The sequence below is a fragment of the Podarcis muralis genome, chromosome 7 (genome assembly GCF_964188315.1).
Source record: "Podarcis muralis chromosome 7, rPodMur119.hap1.1, whole genome shotgun sequence".
Lineage (NCBI taxonomy): Eukaryota > Metazoa > Chordata > Lepidosauria > Squamata > Lacertidae > Podarcis > Podarcis muralis.
Window position 1 is genome coordinate 53,568,068 of NC_135661.1, and position 12,610 is coordinate 53,580,677.

General features: G+C 50.7%; 1 protein-coding gene across 3 annotated transcripts in view; it reads left to right on the forward strand.

Annotated features, from left to right (window-relative positions):
* PLEKHG4 (pleckstrin homology and RhoGEF domain containing G4) overlaps positions 1–12,610 on the forward strand; it is a 50,746-nt gene that overhangs the window by 34,536 nt on the left and 3,600 nt on the right. For all 3 annotated transcript variants that reach the window (XM_077931767.1, XM_077931766.1, XM_077931765.1), the window contains exons 12-19: positions 568–690; positions 3,119–3,313; positions 8,334–9,106; positions 9,615–9,864; positions 10,364–10,453; positions 10,568–10,792; positions 11,148–11,318; positions 11,862–12,039. In XM_077931767.1, coding sequence (XP_077787893.1) covers positions 568–690; positions 3,119–3,313; positions 8,334–9,106; positions 9,615–9,864; positions 10,364–10,453; positions 10,568–10,792; positions 11,148–11,318; positions 11,862–12,039 — 2,005 coding nt within the window. The remainder of the gene's footprint in view (positions 1–567; positions 691–3,118; positions 3,314–8,333; positions 9,107–9,614; positions 9,865–10,363; positions 10,454–10,567; positions 10,793–11,147; positions 11,319–11,861; positions 12,040–12,610) is intronic.

Below are 12,610 nucleotides of genomic sequence, written 5' to 3' on the forward strand. Positions count from 1 at the left end.
AGACCACAAGGGCCATCGAGTCCATCGAGTCCAACCCCCTGCCAAGCAGGAAACACCATCAGAGCACTCCTGACATATGGTTGTCAAGCCTCTGCTTAAAGACCTCCAAAGAAGGAGACTCCACCACACTCCTTGGCAGCAAATTCCACTGTCTCTGGAGTCAAGAGACCTCATACTCAAAGTTTTGAGCAAAGAGCTCCAGAGCCTGCCCTCTGTCATTACAAGCATATGGATTTATTCATTCTAAGTATTTTTATGTAGCCAAGTTCTCAAGGCAGCTTACAACACAAAACAGGATAAAAATAAACAAAACGGAAAGAGATCACAATCTGAAAGTAGCACAGAATCACATGGCAGAGATTAAAAATAATAATAATCTAGAAGGCTAAATGATTGAGAGGAGAGGAGATTCCCTTAAGTGGGAGGTGGAGGAGGCACCACTCATTCCCTAGTAGACCAAAGGGCGGGGTGACTCCCATTCTTTCCAGGAACAGGAGTGTGTGGTTTTGCTCTCTGAAGGCAGAGAGGCGGCTTCTTGGCCTTGATCTACCTTTTTGCCTCTTGTAGGTCAGCAGATGGATGGAGAATGTTGGTCAAACACGGCTCGCGGAGCTGAGTGAGCTGGATGGTTCTTTGGAGGTCTTGCTTAAAGCACAGAGGCAGTTCCAGGACTTTGAGCTCGTTGCAAGTGTAAGTCCTCTCCCGACACTCTCCGCACAAATCCACAGGCTGGCTGCTTTGTTTAGAGGCAAACACTTTTTCATTAATATATCATATTCCAAGGCTGAGCAGTGACATGAAAAGAGGTTCTGGGGCTAAGCCCTAAAGAACCTTGGCTCAAAGAAAACTTTCATTGTACATTGGTTGTGCCTTGGTGAACTTTAGGATCTGCAGGCAGGACTCTGCATGGGCAACTGCAGTGGGTCCTCACTGGAGACTGGGAGTCTCCTGATTTTTGTATGCATATGTGCACATACATACCTCAGAACCAGTGATGGAAAGATCTGTCCACTTTAGCTCTCTTGGGGTTTATCTGCACATCCATTTGTTCCATGTTCTTCTGCTTGTTGCAGTGCAGATTAGTACTGCCACAAGTTTTGTGCGGGATTCTGGGTTCCCATGCCACATCTTCCTCCATGCTATTTCAAGGAGGCATCGGTGAAAGAGGAACACTCGCACAATGTGCCACAAGGGAAAATGAGTGTTTTTCTGTTCAGGTGCCCAGAAAAGGATTGGATCAGAAGGGGAACAAATTTCTATTTGGTCTTAAAGGGGTTTTTCTTTTGTTCTAACACAACAATAAAAAGCATGGCTTATTTTGGGGTTTTGTATTGTTTTGCATTTCTACATTGGGATATAAATGAAAAGCTTTTGGACAAGTGTTACTGATTTGTTGCAAATTCTAAGAAACCGCAGGGCAAACAGGCCCTTACTTTCTCATTTTTCCAATCTCAGATTCAGTTCTCCACATTTCTGCAGCAGTTTGCATTAAAAAAAATATTAATGGACATTCTTCAGCATTTAGTGCAAATATATCCTAATAAATACATTATTAAATGCAGTTTAGACTAATGCACACATTTTTGTGAGTGATTTCTTTTAACATAATGCTCTTTTGTATGTTATTTTTTTACTAATATAGTCCATGTTTATGTGCCCTTTCTCCTCATATATGCATATATGTAAACATTGATTGGAGAACAGCAGCACAAAATTTGGATAAGCATGAATTTCAAAGGATTGTTCTGTGTTTCAATTCTCATAACATTTTGGAAACTGCAAATATGATTGATTTGGCTTTAAATGTCAACTGAATCAAATTTCTTCTCCATTGCTGCTCAGAACTCATCTTTTTTCCCTTGCAACAGTGTTGGAGTGGAAGTTGCAGGACACTATTCCCCCTCTCTTATTCCAGTCTGTATTGCAATGTGCTTAGAGATTTTGCTTGCGATGGCACTGAAGACTCTTGGCAGCAGTTAAAAGGGCTGTTGTGATGTCATGAAATTTTGACAAACATTCTAACTTCTAGTAGAACTGAGAAAAAAATACAGTAAGAGTAAGCAGCTGTGCAAGCAATGGTAAGCAATGCTGCACAGCTAGATTCAGCAGAAGAAACTGTAATAAGACATTAAAGAGGACATTTGAACAATATAGAGGAAACTATGCACTCTAGCCAAGTGACAAGAGAGGTTACATCACCACCTACTGTTAGAGCAGGCCACTTACACCCTTAGTCACCTTTGACTGGACTTAACCATCTAGGGGTCCTTTACCTTTTTACCTTATACCCTTAGTAACTTGTCTCTCCAACATTAACCCCTGAGAGCAGGAAAAAACCCAGCTATTGAATACTTGCAAATAGTCTTCTGAAAGGGAAATGAGAAGTATGTTAAGGAGGGATTGAAATTTTCAAAAGACTTCCCCCTAGCGGGGAAACTAGGAACTGGGGCTGAAGTGCAGCAGAACTTGGAGCTGTGGGGCAGCCAAGCCAGCACTAGGAGAACAGAGCAAGCGAGGCAGTGAAAAATGTCTTGGGGACAGCTCTCGTCTCTATTCAGGAATGGAGGTTTCCCCTGCATTTCCAAGCCCTATGCCTGGGTGGCTTAGCTTCTTGTGAGGAGGAAAGATGAGATGGATTTTGGCAGGAACATTTCTTGCCTGCAGTGCTGTGGCATATACACTGGCTGCCTCTTATTTTTCTTTGTCATGTACCCCCAATCCTCCACACACATGCACATTGCTAGGCAAAGGGCCCATAGTGCTCCCCTGATCTTCAGGACTACAACTTCCATCATCCCTGATCTTGGACATCTAGGGCTGTTGGGAGTTGTAGTCTGGAAAGGCCACTTCCATGCATCTCTGTCCCATGTTGAGACCCCCTCAGCTCAACCCACCTGATCTTTGGCCACATTTTACAGCCTTTCCAGAGGTTGATGAGTCATGATGATTCCACCAGGCAGGCCTATATGACCAGGGCTGGTCCTCATGCCAAGAAAGGTCCCAGGACCACATTGGAATAGTCAGCTTAATCAGCCTTCAGGATCTTTGCAACACCAGGAGAAGCTGCATGTATCCACCAGAGGCGATGCAATGATTTGCTGTTGGGCTTTGTTTCCAGGAATATTGCCGAAGGGGTTGGGAATCTCTGAGAGAGATGGACAAGTGGGAAGATGCTTCCTCTGCTGAGCTGCACGCAGGGTGCCGTGTCAAGTTGCAGATGTACAGAACCCAGTTCCAGAGGTTCTGCAGCCAGCTGGAGGCCAGCAGGAGCCGGATAGGCCAGACCATCAAGCTGTATGAATTCTTTGACCAGGTGAGTTCTGTAGAGGGAGACAGATGTCCCCTAATGTAACTTCTGCTCAGATTCACTGCCATGCTGTGGCTTGCACTCTCTCTCTCTGTGTCTTAGCATACGGCATTTATTTGCCACAGCAGAAGTTGAGCTTAGTCATGGATCCTTGTTTGGATGCTTTTTATCCTGAAAGCAATCACAGTGAGACTTTGAGTATGAAAATAAGAGAGCTATGTTTATTATAGGATATGCATGCTTGATAGCTAGAATTGGGAACTCTTTCCTAAGGGCTCATTTACACTTCCTTTGCCCTGCCACTTTCCCCTGCAAAAACTTGTGGTTTAGCACTGAATCAGAACAAAGGGCAATTGGGTTTTCTGCACATTGTTGTTTGTTCCAATTTTGTGTGAAAGAGTGGGTTTTCCGGGGGAATGAGGCAGGACAAAGGCAAAACTGCTTGGCCTTTGCCTAGAAAGCCGGAGACAATCAGAAAATTACTTGGACTTTTGAGACACAGGACAAGCAGAAGTGTGGACGAACCCATACCCATGCCATATTACTGGCCTTAATACAAGCTGAGTTGCATCCCAGCACTTCCAACAGGTTCAACAAAAGTCAGGCAGCTGACACCCCTTCCCTGCTTCAAGAGAGATTTGGGACAAGGTCATATTCTGTGTCTTGGCAAGTGGCTGGGCGGCGTTGAGGCTTCTCAGAAAACAGTCCTACTTTCTGTACTTAAAAAAGAAAAAGCAAGATTCTTTGCCAAAGAATCACAGGTTACATTCCATAGTTCCTAATTCCAGTCATGGAAACGCATATGTCACTCACGGAGGCTTGATTCCTCTTGGCTGAATGTGTGAACTAACTGCCTTTGTTGAAAGTGATGGCATTTGAGTCCTGCCAGTAAAGTTTGATCTGTGGCGACTCATTCACCTGTACAAGCCACCACTGGTCAGCAAGTAGTTCAAATGCCTCAGGTTGGGGGTAGGTTATAATAGTAGTCATTCTAATTTCCTGAAAAGAATGGGAGACTGTGTATCTCCTATAAGCAAGGACAAAAGAGCACCAGGCACCCCTGAGAGGAGGTGGGGTGGGGGTGTTTGGGTTGTTTTGGTGCCTGTCTCTGTAAGAGCTTTTTTGCTTAGGAGCAGTAATGGAGTGCTGTCCCTCACAGGCCCTGGAGCCTCTCCTCCTCCCCCCACTCTTGTGCTGACTCCAACCCTTCTCTCCAGCACCCCCACCTGCCCCCTTCTTCCATCTGGCACTTCAGCAGGGAGCATTTGCCTGTGAATAGGCTGGCTCTTTGACTGGAGCCCCCTCATTGGTTACTTTTGGGATTGGCTTTGGCTTTGGCTGCAGAGGAGACAAGAGCGGGACTTCCATTGGGCTTTACACTTTTGGTGGTTCACCCTGTGCTACGGAGCCTCTTGGCAGAAGGATGAAGGTATGCTGGAGCTTCTTTCCTTTGTCTTGCAGGGGGTTCATTTCTGAGGGGATACCGTTTTTCTCTCTTAGCTGCTTGGGGGTGTCAGTAGCAGGGAGAAGAAAAGAAAGGAGATGTAGCCTCCCATGCAAAGTTAACCCAAATAGGAAGCAGAGGTGCTTGTTGTCTTTGGGGGAGTGTAGAGTTCACCCAGGATGCGGGAAGGCCTCCCCCCACTCCCCCCCCCCCCGATCTCTTGCCTTTTTTCTTGGCTGGTCAATTTCTCATCTGTGATGAGGGAAGGCAAAGAGGGAGGAGCAGCTGGCACCCAGGAACAATCACCCCAACTTTGACTGATAGAAAATGCTCTCCCATGAAATTAGGGGTGGGGAACTTGTGACCCTCCAGATGTTGCATGGCCAATGATCAGAGATGAGGGTGGGGGCTGCAGCCCAACAACTTCTGGAGGTCCGCAGGTGTTCCCTCTGTCTCAACATTAAAGGCTCAGGGCAGGCTATCTGCGCTTTCTTTTGCACCAAGTATATAGATACTACAAATGTTTCCTAGCCAAGCATTGTCTTTGTTAATAAGTAAAAATATAAGGAGGCCTTTTGGGGAAGTATCAGTGTGGAACTCTGATTGCACTGTATGCTGGTGTATCTGCATGAGTAAAAGGAGAGGATGGGGACCACAAAACTTCCTAGACTGTCCCTGTGCTGACTTGTTGATCCTGCTTCTGTGTTAAACTGATACTCTAAGGGCTGCTGGCCTCACATCCTCTTCACCTTCCTCCTCCTCCTCCTTCTAACTAAACATTAGGAAAAATGGTCTAACAGTAAGAGCTGTCCAACAGAGAAACAGGCTTCCTCGGAAGGTAGTGGACTCTCCTTCACTGGAGCTTTTTAAACAGAGGTTGGGTGGCCGTCTGTCAGGAATTATTTAGCTGTGATTACTGCATTGCAGTGGGTTGGATTTGATGATCCTCAAGATCCCTTACAACTCTGTGATTCTTATCTCTTTTGTGCCAGGGAAACTGGAGACAGGGAGCATCAGAGTTGCAGATGCAGCCTGGGCTTGCAGATGATTTTCCAGGCCCAGCTGGAAATGCGTGTCTAATGAGGGAGCCTGAACACATCCCTTGCTCAGCCTGCTCTGTTCAAAGTGGCAGGCATCAGACTCTTGGCATCTGCTCTTTTTTTCAGCCCACAACCCCCCCCCCCTTGGGGGCTGGCCTTGGAGTTCTCTGCATGTCTGCAGTGGGACCAGTATTGTGAGCACATGACTGGACATACCAAGGATATGCAGAGTTCTTTCATGAAGACACTTTCTCTTGTAGGCCCTGTTTTATTAGTCCCTTGTGTGGGATGCTGTCTCAGGCTGTAAAGGCCAGCCGTTGGCTGGGAGATTATGGAACCTGCCCCCCCCCCGCGTCCTTTAAACTCTACATTTATGGGCTGTATTGTGTTCAGGGTGGGGGCAGGGCGGTATATGCGATCACACTTTCAGTGCTATTTGCCCCTGCAAAAGTTTTGAGGTGGGCAGACTGCTCAGTACGCCCTGTAGCTTCCTGTGGAAATTTTGTGACACAAATGTTCTGGGCGGGGGCGTTCCTGATCTACTTTTGCAGTGCTGCCCTCTAGACAACAATACCGAAGCAACACTTGGGAAAGCGTTAAAGGTAAAGGGACCCCTGACCATTAGGTCCAGTCGTGACCGACTCTGGGGTTGCGGCGCTCATCTCGCTTTATTGGCCGAGGGAGCCGGCGTACAGCTTCTGGGTCATGTGGCCAGCATGACTAAGCCGCTTCTGGTGAACCAGAGCAGCACACGGAAACGCTGTTTACCTTCCCGCCGGAGCAGTACCTATTTATCTACTTGCACTTCGACGTGCTTTCGAACTGCTAGGTTGGCAGGAGCAGGGACCAAACAACAGGAGCTCACCCCATTGCGGGGATTTGAACCGCCGACCTTCTGATTGGCAAGTCCTAGGCTCTGTGGTTTAACCCACAGCGCCACCCCCGTCCCTTTGGGAAAGCGTTACAGAACAATTAATAAAGTCGAATAATATGTGGACTCTCCACATATGCTACAGAATGCACTCCCATCTGCCCAAAATACCCACTACAGTCTGGCAACCAAGATGGCATTCATGGGGACCTAAGCCCTGCTCAGCACTCCTTACTTTGTTTCTGACAGGCTTTGGCCTGCTTACATTTATTCAGAATCTGGTCCAGACTAGAACCAACCAGGCCTAACCTGGAAGAGGGGTTGAGGAACAATGAAGCCAATCATCTGAATGGACGTGGGAGTGGCCTCACTGAAGCAGAAGAGACAGCCATAGGCTACTGCATTTCTCACCACCACCAGCCCCCAAAAGACTTTCTTAGAAATTGGTAAAAGGGGGTCACTTTTATTGAGATGCGAGGCAATGTTCTGCACTAGCTCTCGCTTCGGAGTTGGTTGCAGGAGCGATCTTTGTTCCAATGCAGTTAAGTCTGAATTGCGGCGTGCAGGGGGGCATGTTCTGCATTCACAGCTTGCCCACTTGTGCTATTTCTTAAGGCTGCATCCCTCTTTGGGCTAGCCCTACTCCATATCCGCCAGAGCTCTCCACATTCCCTCTGGGGACAGTTGTTTTCAGTTTGGGGATGAGGCAGGGGTAGGCAACCTAAGGCCCGTGGGCCGAATGCGGCCCATTTGCCTTCTAAATCCGGCCTGCGGGCAGTCCGGGAATCAGCGTGTTTTTACATGAGTAGAATACGTCCTTTTATTTAAAATGCATCTCTGGGTTATTTGTGGAGCATAAGAATCCATTCATTACCCCCCCCCAAAAAAAAAAACAGTCCAGCCCACCACATGGTCTGAGGGACGGTGGAGTCCACGGCTGAAAAAGGTTGCTGACCCCTGGGAGGATTCCACACACACAAGGCGCCCTCTGGTGGCACCCTCTGACTACACACACACACACACACACACACACACACACCAACCAACACATACTGCTTTATTGGTTGTGGTGGTAGGAGAGGGGGATACCTCTCTGGAACAACTCCCCACAAATCTATTGTTGGGCAGAGTATTGGTGGGTGTGGCTCATGTTGGGACTGATCCTGCCACATTGATCTTCCCACTACAGGCAGCAGGCCAGTGCACCCCCTGCACTCTGCTTGGGGGCCTTTTCCAGTCTTATGTCTTTGCTGTCTGTAGAGTCAGCCAATTCCCCAGTCCTAGCAGTCCACGTGATACTTGACACACATGTTTGCACACACAAGATTCTAGAGAAAACAAATGAAAATGAAGCAGGAGAGAAAAGATGGAGTGGGGGGGCAGAGGAAGGCACATGGAAATCTTGATGTGGCTTTCAGACTGTGGACAAAGAAGAGGAGGGCTTTTCCCAAACAGCTCCAAGTGCCGCGTTTCCTAGGGAGGGCCTGAGCAAGCCAAGCTGCTGCTGCCTCCATCGCAGCCTGGCAGCCGTGCCTGGCAGTCAGTCAGGCTGGTGACAGGGCCTAGCCTCAGATAGAGAGCCTCTTGTTGTGGCCTAGCTGCAGAGGCCTGTGGACCCCACCCTCCTTCCCTCCCTCCACTGATCGCTCTTTCCTTGTCCCACTCCTACAGGCTTACGAATGGGCATTGGAGGGCATGCGCCACCTTTCCAGCATCAGCACAGAGGAGGGCAGCTCCCTTGAGGATTGTGCTTCAGCTCTCAGGAGCCTGGAGAGCTACAAGAGGCAGCACCCAGAAATCAGTAGTGCCAGATTCCAGGAGATGAAGGAGCTGGCATGCCAGCTGAAGAGCAGCCGTGCCCTGAAGCAATGGCAGCTAGCCTGGTCCAAGTGCCAGGAAACCATGCTGGGCTTTGAGATGAAGCTGGAGGCTGCCCTGAGGACCAAGAGTTCTCTGTGCCCTCCTGACTTGAAGCCATCGCCTGAGGGAGAGCTCAGCCAGGAGGGCAGGCCGCCTTTGGAGGGGCCACTCCCCTTCCGTCTCCCTGGGTGGACTGGGGAGCAGGTTGTGCTCGCAAGCCAGGTCATTCCAGAGGCTTATAAGAAGGAGAAGGTCACCCTGGAGAGCATTGTGGAAGTTCTGGAGGCAGGACCCTCCCGCCCCTCCACCCCAGCCTCTGGCCAGCAGCCATTCCCCAAAAGGCCCCTGAGGAAGGCCCAGAGTTTTGACCTGCCCTGCACAGAGGGACTGCACTCTGGCTGCCAGCGGACTCTGAGTGAGCCAGCCCGTTATGGCAACACCGGCGTCTTCATCAAGGGGCTGGAAGTGAGCAGTACTGAGCATGTGGCCCGGCAACACCTCGGCCCAACCAGTTGGGCACCTGGCGGCTTGCAAGCGGAGCAGAGGAGCAGCCTCTCCATACCAGAGGCAAAGAGCTTGGGCAGGTAGGTATGGATGAGGTCGGAGTATCACCTGCTAACAGCCGTCCAAGTGGGGCTGTGGGCAGATCCAGTCAGAAGCCTGTTTAACAGCCAGTCCCTTTGGGACTCCTCTTTCAGGGAGGTGGGTGTTCTCAGCTTGTCAACAATCTACAGCCGGGCAGTTAAAGTGGAGTAGCACCAGCATATGTTTGTAGTGTAGATGTTCCCTGTTATTTAATTTTGGAGAGGGAGAATGGACCAGCAGGGGGAGTCAGCTGGCAGAACAGTTGGCAGCTTAAGCATGGAGCACTGTTCAAAAAGGCAAGAAGAAACTGGTGGGGTTGGAGAGACGTCTTTTGGGGCAGATGCAGATTAAAAATGCTTCAGGGATGTGTTTTTATTTGCAGCTGTTGGGGAAGAGCTTGTTTTTCCAAGCAAGCTGGTAGGCTCTCCCTCTGGCCCCACAGACCTTGAAGAATCGAGGCCTCTTCTCACCATCCTCCAACTTTGCTCCTGGCTTCCTCTCTTGCAGCAAACTGCGGCACATCATTGAGGAGATGGTGATGACTGAGCAGGAGTACGTCCGGTCCTTGTGCTACATCATTGAGAGCTACTTCCCTGAGATGGAGCGGCTGGACCTGCCCCAAGACCTGCGGGGGAAGCGGAGCGTCATTTTTGGGAACCTGGAGAAGCTCTATGACTTCCACAGCCAGTACTTCCTGCGGGAACTGGAGAACTGCTGTAACCACCCGCTGCGGGTCAGCCACTGCTTCCTGAGACATGTAAGGGGCCTGGAGAAACTCGGGCAGGGCTGGGGAGGGGCTGGTTGCAGGGAACTTTGGTAGGTGGGCAGGCAGGCCTCAGGGTAAGGATTAGGGCTCCCGAGGGGAAATGCCCTTGAAATGCCCATCCACAACACCAGTGTTTCTGGCTCTAGGCCCAAGGACCACTGCAGGAGCGGGAGGGAGAGGTGGTCAGGCAGACGAACAAGGCCTGCTGAGAGGATTTTGCAAAGGGGAACAGGATAAAGGAGAGTCAGCAGGAGCACAAGCTGAAGGCCTCCAGGATGGGGCCTCCACTATCTTCTCTGGACATGGCCTAGCCTGGGACTGCCATCACCTTTGGAAGCATGAAGGTCTGCAGGCTTTTGTAGTGGCAGCGCTCTACTCTCCTTGAGGCCCAAGCTCTGTATTTTGTGCCTGTGTGCTTGTGGCCAATCCCTTGACAGAGTCTGTGGCCTCCCTTTGTGGGGGGCCTGTGTGCTTCTAACCCCTTTTGCAGAAAGATCAGTTTGGGATGTATGCTCTCTACAGCAAAAACAAGCCCAAGTCTGACTCGCTCCTGGCCAGCCGTGGGAACTCTTTTTTCAGGGTAAGTCCTGCCCCCTCCCAGCAACCCCTTCCAGGCCTTGGACTAGAGTGGAGCGGCCCTTGGTCTTTCTCTGGCTCCAGCCACTCAGCTCCGCTCTCCCGCTCTGGCCTCCAGCTCAAGCAGATGCAGCTGGGGGACAAGATGGACCTGGCCTCCTACCTGCTGAAGCCCATCCAGCGCATGAGCAAGTACGCCCTCCTCCTGAAGGACCTGATCAAGCAGTGTGAGGAGGCTCAGGAGCAGGAGCTGGCCTACCTGCAAGCCGCCGAGGAGATGGTGCGCTTCCAGCTGCGTCACGGCAACGACCTCCTGGCCATGGATGCCATCCGGGACTGTGATGTGAGTGGGCTGGGAGGAGGAGGGGCAGGGGAGGGGAGCGGATTCCTGCCAGGAACAGCACCAGCTGAACTCCTGGCTGCCTCTGCATCTCCTTGATCCCATGAAAAGGGATCTCGGTGCAGCAGCCTCACATCCTGGAGTGCAAGGCAGGCTAGAAACCGACTGCTCTGGGATGGAGCAAGAGGGACTCTGGCATCAGAGGCCTGTCAGGCTGCCCTTGGCGACAGGGCACCTGCTGCTTGTCCCCGTGGCCCGCAGTCCTCTACTCCCATGTACAACTGACATCATTCCCCACCCCCCAGAATGTTGCCAGTCCAGACCTTTTTGCAAATGAATGAATGGTTTCTGTACCCAGGTGAACCTCAAGGAGCAGGGGCAGCTGGTGCGCCAGGATGAGTTCAGCGTCTGTCTGGGCCGCAGGAAGTGCCAGCGCCATGTCTTTCTCTTTGAAGACCTGATCCTTTTCAGCAAGCCCAAGCGGGTTGAGGGGGGGCTGGATGTCTACATCTACAAGCGCTCCTTTAAGGTAAGGCTGCCCACTGCTGCTTGCAAGTGCTGCTGCCTCTCCAAGAAACTAAAATGGCACCAGATAGGGAGGGGGATGCCTTCTTCACAGGCTGTGCAAGAGAAAACTTGGGGGAAGCACGATGTCACACATTCAGGCAGCCAGTTTTATCAGCTGCCTCAGGCAGACCTGCACAATTTTTGATACATCAAGGTGTGTGCATGCATTGCAACCAGATGCTCAGCTAGCCAGTAGGCAGTGGCACTAGGGTTTTTCTGGAGCCCACGTGCGGCTTGTGGGCTGTGTGAGTTGGAGGGCAGGGCTTTCACACCTTCATGTTCCCAAGTGCATCTTACATCACCTTCCCTGTCAAGCTTACCAAGGCTGAACTTTTCAGAGTGAACCTCTTTCCCATTTGTAAGCACTAAATCACACCACACCACTGAGGTGGATCATCATGGCAGCAGCTCAGGAGCCGCCTCTGCCTCACCATGTATACCCTCAGCCCAGCATGTGACCCCAATTGCCTCCTGGCTTGCTGACTCACTTGCTCTGTCCCTGCAGACAGCAGACATTGGCCTGACTGAGAACTCCGGCGAGAGTGGGCTGCGCTTTGAGATCTGGTTTAGAAGGCGGAAATCGAGTGACACCTACGTCCTGCAGGCCAGTAGCCCCGAGACCAAGCTGGCCTGGACCAGTGACATTACCAAGATCCTGTGGGAGCAGGCTGCCCGCAATAAAGGTTGGCATCAGTAAAGCCCAGGCACCCTCTTCCCTGTGGGACCATTGAATCCTTTCTGCCAGAATTAGTGGCTCATGGAAGCAGGGGGCGGCATAGAAGGCTTGTTGGATAGGGCCTCCAGGTTCTTCTCCGGGCATGACAGTTGCAGACATAAAGTAGGTCATTTGTTCCTGGGATTCTCCATGGAAGCCCCCACTCCCACTAGAGTGACAGGTCACACGAAATAGAGATGCTCTGTCCTGTGTCCGAGAGAGAGGGGGCAGTTTGTCGTGCTATATGCAAAAGGGAGGAGAGCTGCAAGTGCCAGCTAGGCAAGGCCCAGGAGCCCTGGACTTCACTGTACCAGGTGACCCTCCCCAATACTACCAGCAGTTGTTTTTCCCCTGGCTAACATGTAATACCTGGGAGATGCCAGCAAGATTACTTTCTTGGGAGAGATTAACTAGAGCATTGACAACTGCCTGGGACAAGCTTCTTGGTCTGGTGGTTGCTTTGTCCTTTAGGACTCCTTGTGCCCAGAGCTGCTACTCCAGAGGGAGCCAAGCTATGTCACCTGGTGGACCAAGTTTGA